Raw genomic sequence first — 20,362 nt, forward strand, 5'->3', positions numbered from 1 at the left:
CGCAGGAGAGAAGGACAGTGAGAGGAAAAAAGAGGCAGGAACAGGACACAGGTGAAGAAAGAAGCAGTAGGAAGAGAGGGATGGATAGAAAAGTAAAATAGAGGAAGAAGGACATGGGAGAGAGAAAGACAAGGAAAAGGAGCAGGACACACATTGAGACAGGGAGCAGGACACAGATGGAGGCAGAAAAGCCTGGGCTGGGCAGCAGGACCGAGATGAGCAAAAACCCAGCGCTGGGCTGCAGAACAAAGATGAGAGAAATGACAGCGACAGGGAGCAGGACAGAGTGACAGAGAGAGAGGAAAAACTGAAGTGGGAGCAGGAGAGAAGAGCAGGAAGGATGGGGGAGAAACGGAGAAGGAATGAGAGGGGCAGGGAGCAGCAGAGCTGGAGCAAGAAGGGTAAAGAGATGGGCAGCAGCACAAATGGAAGGAGAAACAAAGATGGGCAGGAAGCAGGACCAAGGGATGGAAGAAGAGAAGAACAGATCTTGTTTCCCAGAAATCAATCTCCAAAAGTTGCATAGAAAGACTGAATAAAAAAGCCAATTTCAAGTGCCTTTACTTGCTACCATTTTTGTCAGGCAGCATTCTAGGAAGAAACCAGCTTTTCCCACTGGTTTTGTTACCTTCACCACCTGAACACGAGCATTTATTGAAAACCTTTTATTGCAACCAAAAAGTGACACAACAGAGCTGCAATGTATTCTGCAAGGCATTCTGCCGATATTTTATAACTGATACAAGCGGCTTCTGCCAGTCCATTTAAAATAACTCAGCATTTTTACTACACACAGACTAATTAATGGTGGTTAAAAATAACGTGCTAAGAAAAGCCTCTCATGTTACATGCTCAGAAATCCCAATTCTGTTTGTTGGCACCTGTGTAGATTCAATGTGTTCCTCTCCAGCTTCAAACTCATCTTTATCCCACTTTGACTGAGAGACTTGGATCGTAAGGATGACATCTTCTGCAGGGGCTGTTAGATTGTTATTATACTCCTCCATGGTCTTAATGACAGTTTGTTTTGTATCTGGCTTTTCTTCTGTCTTTGTCCTGGGCCTTCCCTCAGTAGAACTGCTGCTAAGAGGAACAAAATGTACATTAATAACAGGTGAGATACACAGACCACCTTCTTTTGTAATACTTTATAAAATGGTTTTTACTTCAGTTCTGAAACTTTTTTTTAAGATGATCAGTGAAGGGAACAGACGAGAAAGGATGAGCCCACTAGCTCAGATTATGAACAATCAATTAATTTAGTATCTTCCTAGTCAATTAATTTAGTATCCTCATGAGGTTCAACAAGGCCAAGCGCAAGGTCCTGCACCTGGGTCAGGGCAACCCCTGGTATCAATACGGGCTGGGGATGGAGGGGTGGATGGAGAGCAGCCCCAGTGATGGACTTGGGGTGCTGGTGGTGAAGGACTGGACATGAGTTGGCCATGAGCACCTGCAGCCCAGACGGCCAAACACATCTTGAGCTGCATCAAAAAGAGCATGGCCAGCCGGTCAAGGGAGGGGATCCTGCCCCTCTGCCCTGCTCTGGTGAGACCCCTGCAGTGCTGGTCCAGGTCTGGGTCCTCAGCACAGGACACACATGGACCTGCTGGAGAGGGCCAGAGGAGCCCCAGGAATGATCCGAGGCTGGAACAGCTCTGCTGGGAGGACAGGTGAGAGAGTTGGGGTGTTCAGCTGCAGAAGAGAAGCTCCGGGGAGACCTTAGTGCACCTTTCTGGACTTAAAATGGGCCGATAAGAAAGATGGGGACAGACTTCTAGCAGGGCCTGTTCTGACAGAACAAGGGGTGATGGTTTTAAAATAAAGGAGGGAGATTCAGGCTGGACATGAGGAAGAAATTGTTGGCCCTGAGGGTGGTGAGAGCCTGGCCCAGGTTGGCCAGAGAGGTGGTGGCTGAACCATCCCTGGAGACATCCCAGGCCAGGCTGGACGGGGCTCTGAGCACCCTGAGCTGCTGAAGATGTCCCTGCTCATGGCAGGGGGGGCACTGGGGGAGCTGGGAAGGGCCCTTCAACACAAACTGCTCTGTGATTCTATGATTTTATGAGCCTATGATTCTATTGTACATTTAATTAACAAAGACACAAGATAATCAGATTGTAGACTTGTCTCATCTGGTAATTCCTTCCTGTCCTACCATGTCTAGCAATGGTGAATAAATTACATATACATTCTTATTTCAACATCAAACAATTATGAAGAGGTATACACAACAAAAGTTTTATCCTCGTGCCCCCGTGTTCTTCTTTAGAAAAACAAACATTAAAAAAACTGTGTAGAATACCAAGACACTGTCTTAAGTCTCCAGCAATGTCTGAAATGCTAGGAGTTTGCTTTGTCCTGCTTCTTTAGATGCTGAAGCTGGATTTGAAGGAAGACATTGAGGGGACTCCCCTAAGAGTCAACAAGCAATGGATAAGAAGAGGGGAGAAAAAAGAGTCCCGAAGTAAGGGTCAAACACAACATCAATGAATGAACCCTGTCAGCTTTCTCTGCAGTACACACTACTTGTTTTCTTTAACAAAATGTGTTTGTGACTCAGGAACAGTTTAGCAGGAAAGATCGCAGGTTATTCAGTTATTTTGCGTTTGATTTAGCTGTTCCCTTGATTAGTCACCATAAAGAATTTTACATTTTCGGAGGTGGAGGGGAGGAGGAAAGAAAGAAAGAAAGAACAGGGAAAGAAATGATGAGGTACCTGGTGTACCCTACAAGAAGTGAACCAGATCCATCAGCTGCTGTTGCTCTTACTCGTACTTTCCCCTTAGCTTTATCCTGTTTAACTTTACTACTGCTTGCCTTGGGTTTCCCCGCAGGATCTTCTGCAGGAGGCACATTTTCTCCTCTCACAAGATTTTCACCAGTTTCTTGGTTAAGTTCCATCTCTTTTGCGGGGTGGTTGAGAAACGCAGATTTATCTGTTTCTGGAGTTTCCTCTCCTTTTCCAGCATCGGGCTCACTCTTCCCCTTTGCCGATGGTTTCCATTCAGCAGTTTCTGGTTTTGAGGCATCTGTGGAAGCGGCTTCATGCTCCTCACCCACCTTTTCATCTGTGTTTCCTTTGCCTTTTTCAGGTTTTGCATCACAAGTTTTGCTTTTTCCCGCAGGTTTTTCTGACTTGTCCTCTCTGGAGGGCTTCTCTGCTTTGGTTTCTTTTGGATGGTCTTTCTTCACCTTTTCATCCTTGGCTGTTCTGGTTCCTCGCTGATCTTTTGTCACTTCTGGGTGATATTTCCGTGGAGCACCAGGAGCCTTCTCATCCTTTTGAGAGGAAGATATTACAGCATCGTCTGTCTTTGACAACTCCTTCTTCACTTTTTTCACAGGAGGTTCCATTTGAGGAGAATTTTCACAATCAGTGTTCACCGTCTCTTGGGAAGTTTTAGCTGCTATTATTGTGCCGTCTTTCTTAGGAGGAGCAGCCACTTCTACTTTCAACTCTGTCTTGTCGTTCTTTTCTTTTGGCTCGTCCTTCTCTGTTCTCTCCTCTTCAGACACTGGTTTGAAAGCAATCAAATCTGCTTCCACAGGCTCATCTCTTACAGGGGTGGCATCACCGCTGCTCGGGAGCATGAACACAGAGTCTGTTTTATCGTCTCCTGCTGGAACTGGCTCTCTTGGTGTTCTTGCACCTTCCAGCAACTCAGCACGGCGGAATCCTTCATTCTCATTGCATTTTCTTCTCTTCTGGTGTCTTTTATGTTTATTTCCTTTGTCATCTCCCCATGGATGTTTCACCTCTTTCTCTTTTGATTTTCTAGGATCACTGATGCCAGGCCTCTCTCTTCCAGAAGGTTTTTCACCATAATGTCCAGTTATATTATGACTTCTGTGGCTCTGCCCACCAGGATAATCCTCCCTGTTTCCCCAAGCACACGGTGAGTTCTCTTGTCTGGCCCCAGGTGGACCAAACCTCTCAGGAGAAAACTTCTCTCTGTTTACTGCAGGTGGAGGTTGAGCACCAACAGCACAGCCCTTGTAAAACTTGCCATACCATTCTCTATAGTTCCTTTCCCATTCTCTGCATCTTTCCCTTTCAAATGGATCTCTGACGTCAACAGGTCTGCCATAGGAACCTTTCATAGAAGATTCTGGACCTTCTGCGTGCCTGTTAAAATGCTCCCTTTCTCCTTGCCATTGAGGCACAGTCCTTTTAGCGTGAGACTGGCCTCTGAACACCGGAGACCTTGACCGTGAGCGGCATCTTCTGCATGAGCGAGACCTTGACCGGTAATGACGACGTGACCTTGGACTGGAACGACGGTCACGACTGTTCGCTCTGCCTCTTCTTTGGCGCGGTGGTGATCGGGAGTGGGAACGAGGCTGGGAATGACTAAATGATCCAGAGTTGGTGCGAGAGTGGGAAGAGCCCGATCTTGACTTGGAGCAGGTATACGAACTTCTGGAGTGAGATGAAGCACCATGGGGAGACCTGGACCTTCAGTAAAACACAACACACACACACAAATGAAGTTGATTCAGAACAGCTGTTGACTTAATGCTACTGCAAATTTAAGAACTTGACAACAGTTTCTGCTCAAAGGACACAACAGCTGCTGCTTCGTTAGTCTGAAAACATACAGGAAGGGAAAATCTATTTCCACTGCTATCGCAGGAACCACCATCACCGGGGGTTGATTTAAGGTGGTGTGTGCTGGCCTCTGCTGGTACATGAATGTGCACATTTCTAACTACTCAGCAACTACACGCAATGCAAATCATTTTTGTTGCAGTAAGAGGCAAAAAGAGCAAGTGTTAATAGTTACAGTCCACTATCAAACATCAAAAAAACCTTATTTCACCAGAAGACAGTAAAGCTCCACTGTCCAGGTTAAAATCTCTCTTTGTATCAGTGAAACAAACAAGAAAATGAAGACAATTCCTCTAACCTCTCTGCCCCAAAGTGCTTTGAGGTAACGGTTCAATCAGAATAGGGAGACAGAAAATCCAGCAACTACACCGGTTCAGTTTCCTGCCTCCTCACAGCTCTCAGGAGGATGAGGATGTCATTACCTGGACAACAACGGCTGATGCTCCTTTTGAAGCCTTTTGTATTCCATCAATTCCTTAGCAAAATCATTCGTAAACTCATCAAGTTCGGACTTCTTTATTTCCCTGTAAATATAAGTTTGACATTTATTACAATTAGAGTTTGAACTTTATTACAAAAAGACACCAAGAAACAAAAAGTGGCCAATGCAAGAAACATACTGCATGCAGATGCAAAAGGTGACCTTCCTATGTAAGCAAAACCAGGTCAGAATTACTACAAGTTTTAAGGAAAGTGTTAGAATTACGTTTGCTTTAAGTTTTGCACATTTACCATCTGCTATGAGAAAATATGTAAGAAAAAATTCTTATGTCATTTTTCCTTATGCCAGATACACTTTTGTGGAACTGCAGTGTGATACGCTATCGAAACACAGAAATGGAAAACAACGCATCTTCATTGAGCCAAATACTCCTCTTCAAGTCTCTGTTGCTCTCTGTAAAACTCCTCCCGAGATAAAGGAGGTGCCTGTGTCCCTGGGATGGTGTGTGTTGGTGCCCAAGCTGATGACGTTTTCCGGGGCTGGGGAACGCCCTGGAAGGGAGACAGTGCACCCAGCAGCTGGAGGGTGACCAGGTGGAGACTGAGGGGGAAACTGTGGTGGTGCTGCCGCTGCTGGAAAAGGGAGCATGTGGGGTGCTGGAGGACACAAGGGAGGTGGAGGCATGGGCACGGAGACGGGTGGTGCTGCAGTGCTGGGGCCTGAGTCCTTTGGGTATGTTCACTGTGTGGGCATCCTTGATTTGAACTTCTCAAGAAACCCCAAAACACGTGCCACTGCTACACCCTGCAGTGTAGCAAAGGAAGCAGGAGCATGGTGGTGAGCACTTCTTGTTCTCCATGTAATCATTTTTCTCCCTGCTTCCGGTTCATTTGAGCCTACGCTCATCTCTTGGTAAAAGCAGCTTGGCTACTCGAGATGACTAAATTGAAGAAATACAAAATTGTCATAAAATAACAGCCTTGATTTTCCAATAGTTTTCTCAATCAGTATCAATTAATTTGTTAACAGAAGAGTGTTGGAGAATGATTTATATTGAGAAATCAATTTATTGAGCCCTATTTAGCCACGAATCAAAAGGGTACCTTTCCACCTGATGCTTCAATTCTATTTCATTTCTATATGTACGTATGGTTACCCCAAAAGGTGTTCATTTTTCAGAGTCCCCTTTTCAATCATGTACTGGAGTTTCATTTTAAATAATCTCACTGCAAGCTCAGGTCTCCTTTGTTCAAGACAACTGAAATGAAGCCATTTAAAAATTTATTGCCACTTGCATTCTCCACAACTATCTGTGCATTCTTACTTCATTATAAACCAGCTTTTGCCTACGTTACGTGTTGTGGCCTCTTTTAACAGGTTACAATAGTAATATATTGAATTTCTGTAGAATACTTACAGCTCCCAGCCTGGTCTCCCGCTGGCTGAGCAGACTGTACTGGCTCTCACTGGCTGACCTTTTTCAGTGGAGAGGAGACAGGAAAAACCCCATTCAGTTTATCTGAAGGTAACTTTAAAACATAAATTCTCAAGTTGTAGTTAGTTACCATTGGTGGGTATTGATTGTCCTTGCGGGCCCAGGAGACTTGTCAGTGCTGGTTGTCTCAGTACAGGAACCTGATAGCCCTTTGAATAAACACAGACGTTGGCAAACCAGCTCTGCTCAAATACAAGAATCACTGCATGTTTTGAAATAAAATTTACCTGCTCTTCCCACAAACCGCTGCTGGTCAGAGAGGAGGGTTTAGAAAGTCCAGCGGCGGCCACCAGAGCAGCAGGAGCTGTAACCACATCAGCCTCGCTACAAAAAAACAAATTTATATCATTCCAACAGTGTTTTGAAGTGCTGCTTGAAATATAAAGTCCAAGGTAAGAAATGCTGACTGCTGTAAAAGGAAAAAGAATCGGCACCACATTTACAAATGTGAGTTTGGTTGATTCCAAATGAAGCACCGAGCAGATGTCTGTCTGGATTACTGGGAGTTAAAGAGAAAGCTCACTGCAAAACGTTTTATTAAGCTTGCTGCACATGAAAGGCCAAGAGTAGGTATAACCCACCTGCTGAATGTCAGCTTTGGAACATGCAAGAACTGAAATTCCATTACAAAATGTTGATGTGCTAATTCAGAGCCTGCCCTAGAGGTTCTGTTGGACTGTGATCCTGCGTATTCAATGGTACAGCTGAGCCTGACCGGCTTCTGGGCAGAGCGCCTGTCTGCACTCCGGGTGTAAAGGGGAAGGGATCTAAGCCCTAAACAACAGTGCAGATTTTTCATGTGTTTTCATGTGACTTCACTGGATTGCAAACTTAGACTGTCGTGTTTGTCAATACTTCAAATTTATAGTGTTTCAATGTTTATTATCCAAGACGGTCCGTAACTGAGTCTGACTCGACTAAAGGCAAATTAACGCCCTCAAGCAGGTTTCACATAACTAAAGGGTTATTCTAGGAACTGCTAAGCACCCAAAATCAAAGGGCTCCTGGGGAAAAAAGGTTCATCCTTCGGGGTAAACCCAGATTGAATGACAAGAAGTACTTCTGAGGAAACTCTTGCATGAGGCAGCTCCCAACTGATCAAAGGGTCCTCATTCAGAGTAAATGAAACACCAGAGCTTCCACAGCTATCTGGAACTGCCACTGTTGGTACAGAAATCACTAGTGGAGAAGCTCAAGAAGCAGCAGAATCTAACTTCAGTGTTTTGGTGTCTTTTACATTCACTGTAAAATTACACCTGCATGTAAAAACTTTGGTAAATCTACAGATTTACTCACCGAAAAGGTCCAGGGAAGGGCAGGGACACTGCTGCTGGGACACCAGGGACAGTGACAGAAGGCAGGATTCCTGGCAGCTGAGCTGCCCCAGATGCCTGAGTGGGGCCAAACGACGACAAAGCAGCAGAATGAGAAGACACAGAAGCTGATGGAGGAATTAGTGGATCCTTCTGTTTGGAAATTGTTGGCCGGAGTAGAGGTTGCGGGTTGCGTGTCACTGTTTGTCTCACTGCTGGTGGTGGCAGCTGCTGCTGCTGCTGAATCTGTTTACTGTAGCCAGTCCCATTTCTGAAGTTGTTCACAGCCTGGGGGCACAAAATATTTAGAAATGTACTATGAAAATCCAGTAGATAGGTGAGCAAAAGCCTCCAGAGAGTAAAGTTACCCGTGTGTTCCTCTAAATGGTATATCAATCCTAAAATAAATCAACATATGGATACACGGACACATCACATCAAACACTGATATTAATGGCTGGTAACTCGGAGTGTCTGTAAAGAACTTCAGTCTTGATACCGATTCTGAAAGCGAGGCGATCGTATTGAACAGAAGCGTGACCTGAATTTGACAGAGTGTATGTAAAAAGTTGTAAGCTTCTTAACAACAGATAATGTATTTGAGAAACAGAGGTAGCCTTTCTCAATTTGGCCTTGCTTAAGGAGATGGAAATTAATAGTTTCTTCTCCAAAAAGACTTACAAACCATTTACGTAAAAGTGGTCACGTTACCTGGCGTAGGATCTTGTTGGCAACTAAACTATCAGGAGAAACGTCTGTTTGATGACACATTGGACATGTATGTTCCTCAGATTCCAGTAATGCTGTTCTAATGCCTGTGAATAATAAGACGTATATGATTAATGGCTGAATGTGGTCTTGAATTGACAGTATGATAAATATCGAATAGTGTAAAAAATGTACAATATGCAGCAAATAGCAGTACAGTTTTGATATTTCACTATTGCAGCAGTTGGAGATTGAGAGTAGGCTGTGTCCTGATGTTTTAATTAGTCTTTTTCCCACCATCCAGTACAGTGAGAAGTTACCAACCTCAAGGGTAACGAATATAACACATCTCAAAAAAACACAAGCAGTTTCAAGTTCTGGAGGCTTCAACCAACTCTCCTGTGGTGAGGAATGCGGATTAAACGCCGACTGTTTGCTGCAGAGCACAGTAAGTCACCAGAGCTGGCTGCGCGATTTTGTATCGGAGAAAGGGCTGTGGACAAACTCAATGCATTCAATATCCAACACTGTAACGACGGGCACAGTTCTGTGCTCTTCTCACACCCGTCATCCACATGGAAAGACGGTTTGAACACATGTGCAACACGGAAAATAAGCCTTCTGCCTTTTTTCCCCTTTATACCAGGAGAGTCCTTTCCTGTTCCAGGTATCCTTAAGTATTAAAGAGAACAGGTACCAAAGTCATCTCATTATCTCCTATTTATGCTTTCAGAAGATCAGATGTGAGGATTTGAATTAACAAACATGGCAGTAACACTTACATTCGTCACAAAAACTGTTTCCACAGCAGGGAATAACAGCTGCATCATTCGTTACATCTTTACAAATGGGACATAACAACTCAGCTGGAACAAGATCCTCATCTGAGCAGGAGGAGGAGGAGGGCGGCTCCGCTGGCACGAAGGGAGGCTTTTCCTTCTTTCCTCTCGCATAAGCTTCCCTGGAGGGGAGCGGGGAAGGAAAATGAACAAAGTTAAAGATGAGATGGAAACCAGTGAGATGGGGAGGAAACCTCAGCCCAACAGTTCTCTCTTAAATTTTTCAAGCAGTCTTCAAAATATAAAACAGAAGCAGAAGAAGCTTTCAAAGAGAACAACTCCAACTGTAAACACTCCTGAACTATTTTGCAGAAATACAGGTTCTTAGCACACCACAAGTGTAACCATCTCACAGGGGCATGAACTGAAGGACCACCTTCCTTTAATATTTGAAAATATCAGAGATTTTAAAGTTAAGAGAGAAAGACAATGCTTCCTCCCCCATAACTGCAGGTGCTGGCCAACGTGCTTGGATGAGCACTCAGGCGTGATTTCTCTTGTTCCCTTTTGAGTCAGTCTGATTAATTCCATACTTACGCATTGATAGTTGGTATTACATATTTTCCAGTGTTTGTCAGCATAGCACCCTTGGTATTGGGATCTTTCACTTCCATCAGGAAACTCCTTGGAATTCCTGTGCTCTTTTTCATTCTGGGAACAGGCTGAAAATTTTTGTCCTGTTAAGAAAAGAAACGCAGCCATGTCCTGTCTGAAGTCCCACACTCAAAATGACATTTCAGTGATTATTTGAAGCAGCAAAAGTCTCTAATCCTCTCCTGTTATCAAGAATAAGGGTTGCTTGACTAAACCACTTATTTTCCTAAATGTGTAGGGGCAGGATGTTCCAAAGGCTCGAGCAGTGCTTGAACTCAATCGACATTCTTTGGCTTCACTTCAGGGTCTTTAAGGGTGAAATGTCCCTTAAGCTCACCAGCCACTCAGAAAAGACTCAAACCTGCATCTCCACCAAAGTGTGATTCAGAGCGAGAGCTTAATTCAGTGCTCGAACCAGTCACTGCAGAAACTCATATTCACCGTCTGGACATGGGGGTTGAATTGGTACCGCATGCACAGACACTCAGTGGCTAAACATTAAATGACATGAACACTGAACCAGAGAGCTGTGTAGTCAAACCATGCCCATATTGAACAGACAGGTTCAACAGAAACATCTTGGTTTTACACTATATACTAAAAACTGTGAACTCCCATTAAAAACACTTAAAATCACAGAAATTTCCAATAATGTTGAAGTGTATAAAAATAAGCATCAGTGTTCACAGAGAAACATCTTTGGACACATTTAATCACCATGACCTAGAAAATTTTACATTTATAATTCCAGTGCTTTGGATTTTGAAGGGCTTTGCAACAATGTCATATAACCTCCGCATTTTACCCCAAGAGAAACATTTTTTACTATGAGTATTCATGCATTTGTTACCTACCTGCCAAGGTGAAAAAATTACAAGCTAAGTAGCACCACAAGTCCCACGCAATCTTACCCTGTTAGTTGGGCAGTTCTTTATATAGTGGCCAGGCTGTCCACAACGAAAGCAAGTGTACGATGGTGGAGGCCGGCCCGAGTTTTTCTTCATGAAACTAAAAGGATTTGGAGAAAAAAGAAAAAGGGATGCATGTGTCTCTCACGTTAAAACAACCATCTCTACAATTGTTCCATAATCGTCAGAGAACAGATCACCAGTACTTACTTGACTGGATTGTATGCCTGGCAGGACTGTATCATCATAGCTTTTATTTTCTCCTCTTCGGAAGCGTCGGTCTCAGCCAGATTGGCAGCCTGTTAAACAAGTGCTTATTGACACACACATCAGAAACACATTTAAGCCCGCACAGCCCGACAGCACCGATCAGCCCATCCTGTCAAGCACAGCACAACTCCCAGAGAATCAGAGAACACCAGGTTTGAAGGGCCCGCGGGCACCAGCTGGTCCGACCTTCCCTGGCAAAAGCACCGACCAGACAGGATGGCCCAGTACCCTGTCCAGCCTCGAAATGTGCACACATTCTGAAGGTAAAATAAATACTTGAAATTATTAAAGTTTTGTTCAAACTACAACAGCTATCCAGCTATAGATCAAAGTATAAGATAGAAAAGTACTAAGTAAATACCTTTTTTTTAAAAGCATTTGACAAGAATATACATATACCTTAACAAGCTGGGCCACACGTGCAGAAGAGTCATCAATCTGTTCACAAAAAATTAAACACATATTTGGTTTACAATCAAAACGCAGCAATAGTTCACCTCTACTGCAGTCTGACAGTCTGCACTATAGCCCCTGAGTGTCAGTGCAAGAGGCATTTCCAATCCAGTGAAATTTGAATTTGCTCAAAACAAAGTCCAAATCCCAGCCTAAGAGTGCCCGTGTGGATAGAGAGAAGAAATGACAAGAACCAAACTCGCTCGAGATCAACTTAGTGCTCCAGGATATGTCAGAGAGTGGCCCTTGTCAAACGCTCACAACCGCTTCAAAGTCACAGGGGTAAGGAAACTGCTGATTTTCAGCTAAAAAGGATTAAAACTCTGGAAACATTCAAAACCCGCCTGTTTGGAAAGCAGTTCTATGGCAATCCCACCACTTCCCTGGGAAGCCTGTTCCAATGCCCCACGAGCCTCTCAGAGGAGAAGTTTCTCCTCATACCCAGTCTAAACCTCCCCTGGCACAACATGAAGCCATTTCATCTCATCCTACCACTTGTGACTTGGGAGAGGAGACCAACACCTTTCATGCTACAACCTCCTTTCAGGCAGTTGTAGCGAATGATCCGGTGTCACTCAGCCTCCTTTTCTCCAGGCTAAACACACTGTGGTGTTTGCTGTGTTGAATCAAATACATTGTGTTCACAACATGGACTATGTTTTACTGTAAAATATATTAAGTCGATGTTTGGAAAATTGAAACAAGGCTACATTGTTTAGAATTCAGTGCAGCGTGTAGAAAAATTGTGGTTTTACGTACTGCTTTGGATGTTCCACTGGCTGGCTCCGTTCCACTTCTAGAAGAAGAAATAAAGGAGATCAGAACTTAAAATAAAGGCAGTGGAAAGAGATTATAAAACATCAACATCAGAACATCAGGTTCTGATAGTCTAGGGAATGTAGAAATTTATTCACATACATAAACTGTTCTCCCTCAGAACATGCAGTGCCACTAAAAAACCAAACCAAACCAAACCGAAATCCCATATCTGCTTTGTCAGAACTTACTCTGAGACTGACAGATACAGAACACAGCGGTGCGAGAGGAAGTCCTCAGATATTTTGTCTCTGCTATATACGTATCAGAAATATGAAGTCTGCACTAAAGTCTTATATTTTTAGACAATCAACCATCAAAATACGAAAGGAACTGTTGCCAATCTGTATATCCCGAGTATAACAAACAGGTACCAGATACCGTACTTCAGTTTCTAAGAAAGAGCAGTGATAAAAACCTCATAGTGCAAGTTTACTTTAGTGAAATAAATCAGCCCAAGCTCTGTGTTCAGCTATCTACTGTATTACCCATGAAAGTGCCCAAATACTAAACATGCTACATAGACTGTGTTGACTGAAAATAGCACTAGAAATGTCACCTGGAAGCACTTTGGAGGATTTTCTGTGACTCAGGAGTCCTGTGACAAATAAAAAAAACCCAAAAGGTCTTAATTGCCAGAATTTTATTTAAGATCACATTACAATTACTACAATCTTTTAGGAAATATTGATTACATTGGGAAACCTGCTGAGATTCCACAGACTCATTGAGCTGTATCTGCATGCTACTCATCATGAATCAGACACGAACCATCGATAGAGTTAACAAAGAATTCACCCAAGCATCCCACGAGCAGAGGCCGTTCAGGTCTGCTGGGGAGTTCATGTACAAACAGAAAGGCTCAGGCTTCCTGCCGATGCTACAACAGCCCCAGGCTCACACTCACAGCCACAGAGCTCCTGAGATGGCCCAGCACACACAAATACTCCAGATGATCACCCAAGCAGAAATGGAGGATGCATGACAAGACAGCACCAAGCACACGTATTTCAGTTAACCCCCAAAACAAGGCCGTGTGTAGAAGCACAACACTATGGTGTTGTTTGGGTGGTTTGATAGCTGGCAACCCTTGGTCTTCCCTCTATTGCTGGTATGCAAAACAAACAGATTTGGGGCATAAGAACACCTGCTATATCCCTCCCTACCCAGTTGCAAGAAATGGTCAAACACTGAGAATCAGACTTTTCCAAGACAGGAACACATTAGAAGTTTACATTACAATGCGTATCTGTCCTTACTAGAAAAGCAATAAAAGCAAATGCATATAATAAGGAATCTCTCCACACAGAGGAATCAGGATACACAACTTGGGCCTCAGAAAAATCAACCCAAGAAAAAACCCATTAGAATCATTTTAGAAGTTACCATATTGGAGTTGGACCCTCCTGTCCCAGCAGGCCTGAGCCTGAGAGTCGCTTTGGGACAGATACATTCAAACCTACCCCATTACAACAACAATTAACAGCAGCTTTAGCAAGCAAGACACAATCTGAGTGCCTCTGTAAACTGATATCAACACAAAAAGTGAACAGAGTGAACCCCTAACAAGGAATCAATGCTTCATGGGTACTCACACATCACATGTTTTGCTGGTGGCTTTAACTCCTCCAGCAGGGACTCTTCTAACAATCACTGATGAGTTCTTCGGAATCAGGGCATTATCTTCTGTGTATTCTGAAAACAACATACGTGTAGAAAGAGACATCAGGCGGTTAGTAAGAATATATATAAATATGTTATAATATATATTAAATAGAACTATTATGTAGCACTTCAAAGAATCCCTTTACAGATACAAAAGCAAAATTTTAGATGTAATATCACACTTTTATTATCTCAACACACTAACGGTACATTTCAAGTAATCTTCAGGTTTGATAATCAAACACAAGCAGCAAAACCTTTTTCATTTTTTTAAATTATTTGAATATCAGCCGCAAAATGGTCTCAAACGTCACTAAAGGAGAGTCTGCTAATGCATGGGGTTCTTTCCTGATGTAGCTGAAACTCCTTTTGCTTCTGTTAGGCTGCAAACCCCATACACCTTTGGAGAAAAACAAACCACAGCAAAGTCTCCCCTGCATCAACCAGATCCTGGAGTCTGCCCGGCAACAAACCCGGCACGCAGCTAAAGCGTGAAAACTCTGCCCCGTTGCTGCCACAGCCATTACCTAAAAACGATTCACCTCTCCCGCTGGTGCTCAAGGGCACAGAACACGGATCTCCTGGAGCAAAACCCAGCAACACCCACCCTTCTCAGCTGCCCGCTGCTCCACATTGAAATGGAAACAAAACTGGCTGTACCCGAATTCGAATCACAGAAATCTGGGGGTTTTTTTGAGCTTCCTTGCACAAGCAGGGCAGAATTGGCTCAAACTGAAGTGGTATCTTTCCTCTTCAGCTAATTCGAATTAACCAAAGGGATGTGAATTCTTTTGATTCACTTTTTGCAGAGCAGAGGGACTCGGATGAAATTCCTTATGCAGACAGCCTTGAAAAGCCCTTGGAAAAGTTTGTGCCTGAAGCAACCAATGCTTTACCTTTGCTTCCACCTCATTAGTCTTTGACAAGGAGGAAAGGCTTCTGTTCTTTACACAAGGCCCAAACAAAACAACAACAAAAAACACCTACTTGGAACACTTGAACCAAGCCTAAATGCAAAGATCTCCCCATAAGAATGGTTTTTATACTGTACTTACACAGCTGGATATGATTACGCATTTAAAGCTCTATCAGCAGCCGTTCCCTGTAATCTGCCCACAGTTTCAAATGTTGAAAGCCCGTAACTCTGCAGACCTCATCAGAACAATGGTCTGGGAACCAAAGATACTGTGTATCCAGTCGCACTCTGTCAGGGTGGTTTTGATCAGTGATCACAAACAGAATAGAAATATTCCACAAGGTATGCTCCATTTTTCAGTATATTATTCCTATGGGCAGCAAGTTCACTTAGACCAAAACACACCTGCCAGAAGACATTATTTCAACAACAAAATGATCAGTTTACTTCTCTTTCTGTAACGGATCTCTGCCTACGTATGTAACGCAACCCAACGGCATCCCTGACAGCCCAACACTGTGCTGTGAAGCCTCTTCACAGACACGCTGCTGAAAGTATTTTCAGCATCTGTAGAGAAACAGCCACCAACCCTTCGAAGGCTGAAGCTACAGGTTCTGCAGTGAACATCCTATTCTGTTTGAGTTTTGAGACATGAAACAGGAACAGCCAAACCAGCAGTGCTCATTTTAAAGAACAGATTGTTGTAAGAGTGCCACAGAACCACAGGGGAAAAATCATTAAAGTTTATGAAATGAAAACACTTTACAGTTTGTTTTGTCTCTGAGAAGTCCCATCCCAAAGCCTCCAAGTGTTTAATCACATTCAAACGTGTCAAGATGGCACATTACCAGAGTGAACTACCATACTAAGCAACATGAAACCATCATCATCTCTGAGAATCAAGCACCGTTTCTAAGATTTCAAAGTTTTTATGATTTCTCTAAGAACATTTCTTGCATGTATTCACCATATAGATTCTGCCATAAAACTTCAGTACTGTCCTGACATGGTTAACACGTAGTACCAGGAAAAAAACGGTTAGAAATGAATGATGAAAGGATGCTCAAGTGCATCTGAATGACAATGTCTTCCGTGCAGAAAAGAAGTTATATTAATAAGAAATTGCAAAGTATGATTTAGATCCAGAGAACACTCATGTGCAAGATGGTTTTAAAGGCTCTGCTTAGATTAAAACTCACAGATAAACTCTTGATCCAGATGTTGCTGGTGAGCGGTTTCAGCAACAGCCAGAAAACCAGTTTTCCAATGCGGTGGATTAAAACAAGTCAAAGGCAAAATTAAGCCACCAAACCCAAGCCATCTGTTCTATTTCCATCACTTTCAGCTTTCTCCACCAGATTTCAAAGAAATCTGGCAAGTTTGTTATTATACGACATCCTCTCACATTTCATTATCATTTTACCTAGAAGAATCCCTGGGAACCAAAACTTCTGTAAGCACTACGCATCGCACAACAACCGCGCACTCCTCCATGCCAAGTCGTGTGTCTAAACACAGGTCAGAAGGCAGTTGCCAGAAGAACAGCTGCAAAAGAACAGCTCTGCAAGGCCCCAGCACAAGCCACAGCTGCCAGCCCTGGCCAATTCACATTATTGCTTCCCACCCCGTGCCCACCGCCCCCGAGTACCTTCTTTGGTCTGCCCGTTGGTGACCAGCAGGTCACACTTGGTCGCCTTCAACTTCTTGCGGGCCCTGATCTTGCACTTGAGCTCGCGCAGGGAGATGTGGAGGCCGTTGAAGGTGAGTGCTTCGTAGTCCAGGACAGCGGAGAACTTGTAGTAGATACGGGACGTGCCCATGGCCGGGTGCTGCTGCTCCGCGACAGCGTCTACTGTGGCAAACGGCGCCCTGGCCTCCCCGCTGGGTTGGCCCCACGGCGACAGCAGGAAGGTCCACCGAGGGCTGTGGGGCGAGCGCTGCGGGCTGAGCCCGAGCTCACAGCCCGGGCAGGCACACAGGAGGGAAAGGCTCCTGCGGCCTCGGCTCGGTCTCTGCTCCCTCTCTGTCCCGCAGCGCTCCCAGGCCCTGCTCAGGCGCCCCTGTCTCAGGGTTCTGTTTGGGGGTTTCCCGGGACACCAACTGTACACCAACTGTAGGGGTCACCAACGGCGCCTCACCTGCAGTCACAGGGGCACCGCGCACCTCTCGCACCTTCCACAGCCCCGTGTGCTGTGACAAAAGGGCCATGTTCTGTCACCCCCCAGGCCTCTCACAGAATGACACAGAATCACAGAACATTAGGGGTAGGAAGGGACCTGCTGAGTTCCAGTTGGAACCCATTGCCCCTTGTCCTATCATTGGTTGCCACTGAGAAGAGCCTGGCTCCATCCTCCTGACACTCACCTTTTATATATTTGTAAACATTAGAAAGGTCACCCCTCTTCTCCAAGCTAAAGACCCCCAGCTCCCTCAGCCTTTCCTCACACGGGAGATGCTCCACTCCCTTCAGCATCTTGGTGGCTGCGCTGGACTCTCTCCAGCAGTTCCCTGTCCTTCTGGAACTGAGGGGCCACAACTGGACACAATATTCCAGGTGTGGTCTCCCCAGGGCAGAGCAGAGGGGCAGGAGAACCTCTCTGACCTACTGACCACCCCCTTCTAGCCCACCCCAGGTACCATTGGCTTCCTGGCCACAAGGGCCCAGTGCTGGCTCATGGTCACCCTGCTGTCCCCAGGACCCCCAGGTCCCTTTCCCCTACGCTGCTCTCTAATAGGTCATTCCCCAACTTACACTGGAACCTGGGGTTGTTCCTGCCCAGATTCAAGACTCTACACTTGCCCTTGTTCTATTTCATTACATTTATCCCCGCCCAACTCTCCAGCCTGTCCAGGTCTCTGATGGCAGCACAGCTTCCAGTGTCAGCCACTCCTCCCAGCTTGGTGTCACCAGCAAACTTGCTGACAGTCACTCTATTCCCTCGTCCAAATCACTGATGAATATATTGAATAATACCAGCCCCAGTACTGACCCCCGAGGCACTGCACTGGATCCAGGCCTCAACTGGACTCTGCCCCATTGCCCACGACTCTCTGGCTTCTTCCCTTCAGCCAGTTCGCAGTCACCTCACCACTCGGTCATCCAGACCGCACTCCCTCAGTTCAGCTGTGAGGATGCTGTGGGAGACTGTGTCAAATGCCTCACTGCTCCATGTCCCTCGTGTCACCCCCCAGGCCTGTCACCACCCGGTCTCCCCTCCTGTCAGCACCAGCCAGGGCAGAACAGCCTGGGGGAGATGTGGCGGGCTTTGCCGTGTGAGGCTCTGGGGGAGATTTGAGGCATTTTCTTGAATAGAGCAGACATTATGTGGAACTGAACTGAATAGGCCTGTGAGGCCTGTGTGACCCAGAAGACAGCAAAACCGCCTCCACATCTTACGTGACTTTGTGCAGCCTTGAGCAAGTGAAGAAGAGTCAGCAAGTCACCAATTTTGTAGATGCTTTTTGCTTAGCACTAGAGCTCAGGCACATTTGTAACATCAGTCACTTGTGCGTTTGCGGTGCGTGAACAGCGGCTCTTGTCCAGTGACATGCAGTCTGTAAGTGCGTGGACAGGTCAAAAAGATACTGAAGGAGAACTGTAACAAGCAATAAACGGCTTCTCTTGAATTCACATTGGATTGTGTGGAGTCCGTGATTTTCGCCCTCGCAGGGCTCTGCTGCCCGTGCCACTGGGCCACCAAAGGGAGGGGACATCTCAGGGGGTCTGAGTGCACCTTGTTGCATGTATAGAAAGTTCAGTCCCAGAAGCCAATGACCATTTGCATTTATCGCCATAAACCTATGTCCTGCTCAACCGTAGCTCATTCACAGTTGCTTGAACTCTGGAGAGGAGCAATGAAAACTACGGAACGAACCACTGGCATTAGGAGGTGCCCAGGACAATATTTCTTGCTTTCTCAGTCATCACAGTTGCTGCTGCCACTGTCCTAGTGCATGAGATCAGGCCTTGAATTATGAGGTCTAGTGCTGCTGAGTAATATGCCATGGCTCGCAGACATTTCTGGGCTAACTGGCTATTCCTTCTGTTCATCTGAATAGAATAGAATAGAAAGGGTTTGTTACAGTCTATCAGGGCTAACAAGGGAGCGTCCACGACTTCTTGGTTTAGATCTTCAAATGCCTTTTGGGTTTTCGTTCCTCTATATCTAGGGGATAGTTATTCTTGCTATTTGTGTCAGTTTGTTTCTCCTGTTAATACTGATTTGGAAGCAAAGATTTTAATTTTGTAGCCTTGCTTATAAGCCTGTGGTGGAGTATGGATTGTACATATTAATTCAATAACTCAACTATAGCCACAGTCCAAAGTACAACAGAGGAGGCAAATAAGCAGCAGGAACAGAAGGATGGATAGAAAAGTAAAATAGAGGAAGAAGGACACGGGAGAGAGAAAGATAAGGAAAAGGAGCAGGACACACATGGTCAGAGAAACACAAAGGGAGAAGGACAGGGTGACACAGAACGAGAAAAAGGGTCAGGCAGCAGGACAAAGGGAAAGAGGAAACAACAAGAGACAGGGAGCAGGACACAGATGGAGGCAGAAAAGCCTGGGCTGGGCAGCAGGACCGAGATGAGCAAAAACCCAGCACTGGGCTGCAGAACAAAGATGAGAGAAACGACAGCGACAGGGAGCAGGACAGAGTGACAGAGAGAGAGGAAAAACTGAAGTGGGAGCAGGAGAGAAGAGCAGGAAGGATGGGGGAGAAACAGAGAGGGAATGAGAGGGGCGGGGAGCAGCAGAGCTGGAGCAAGAAGGGTAAAGAGATGGGCAGCAGCACAAATGGAAGGAGAAACAAAGATGGGCAGGAAGCAGGACCAAGGGATGGAAGAAGAGAAGAACAGTCATGGGCTGCAGGCCTGAGATGGAGGAATTCAAAAAGACTCAGGGAGCAGGACAGAGTGACAGAGAAAGAGCAAAGAACAGTGGGCAGGACAGAACTGAAGGATAAAACACAACTGTGGTGGCAGTGGGAGAGATGGAGAAAGGAAAAACAGAGCAAGAGAGAGAGGAAAGAAGGGGCAGCAGCTGGGCAGGGGGATATAGCGAGAAGGAAGGGAGGAAGGAAGGGAGGAAGGAAGGGAGGAAGGAAGGGAGGAAGGAAGGGAGGGAGGGGGGAAGGGGGGAAGGGAGGAAGGGGGGAAGGGAGGAAGGGGGGAAGGGAGGAAGGAAGGGAGGAAGGAAGGGAGGAAGGGAGGAAGGGAGGGAGGAAGGGAGGAAGGGAGGAAGGGAGGAAGGGGAGAAGGGGAAAGGAGGGAAGGAGGGAAGGAGGGAAGGAGGGAAGGAGGGAAGGAAGGAGGGAAGGAGGGAAGGAG

At 45.4% G+C, this 20,362-nt stretch overlaps 1 protein-coding gene across 1 annotated transcript; it reads right to left on the bottom strand.

Annotated features, from left to right (window-relative positions):
• Positions 1 to 650: 650 nt before the first annotated feature.
• LOC139829164 (E3 ubiquitin-protein ligase RBBP6-like) lies at positions 651 to 17,130 on the bottom strand. Its single transcript, XM_071815256.1, is given in 20 exon segments — positions 651 to 1,083; positions 2,720 to 4,459; positions 5,035 to 5,136; positions 5,484 to 5,582; positions 5,584 to 5,764; positions 5,767 to 5,819; positions 6,472 to 6,529; positions 6,620 to 6,698; positions 6,777 to 6,873; positions 7,846 to 8,150; positions 8,574 to 8,677; positions 9,353 to 9,531; positions 9,947 to 10,086; positions 10,915 to 11,011; positions 11,122 to 11,210; positions 11,581 to 11,619; positions 12,394 to 12,430; positions 13,010 to 13,048; positions 14,046 to 14,145; positions 16,680 to 17,130. Coding segments are annotated over 20 exon segments (3,954 nt in total). The 5' UTR covers positions 16,852 to 17,130; the 3' UTR covers positions 651 to 839.
• Positions 17,131 to 20,362: the final 3,232 nt, after the last annotated feature.

This window comes from Patagioenas fasciata, chromosome 15 (assembly GCF_037038585.1).
Source record: "Patagioenas fasciata isolate bPatFas1 chromosome 15, bPatFas1.hap1, whole genome shotgun sequence".
NCBI lineage: Eukaryota > Metazoa > Chordata > Aves > Columbiformes > Columbidae > Patagioenas > Patagioenas fasciata.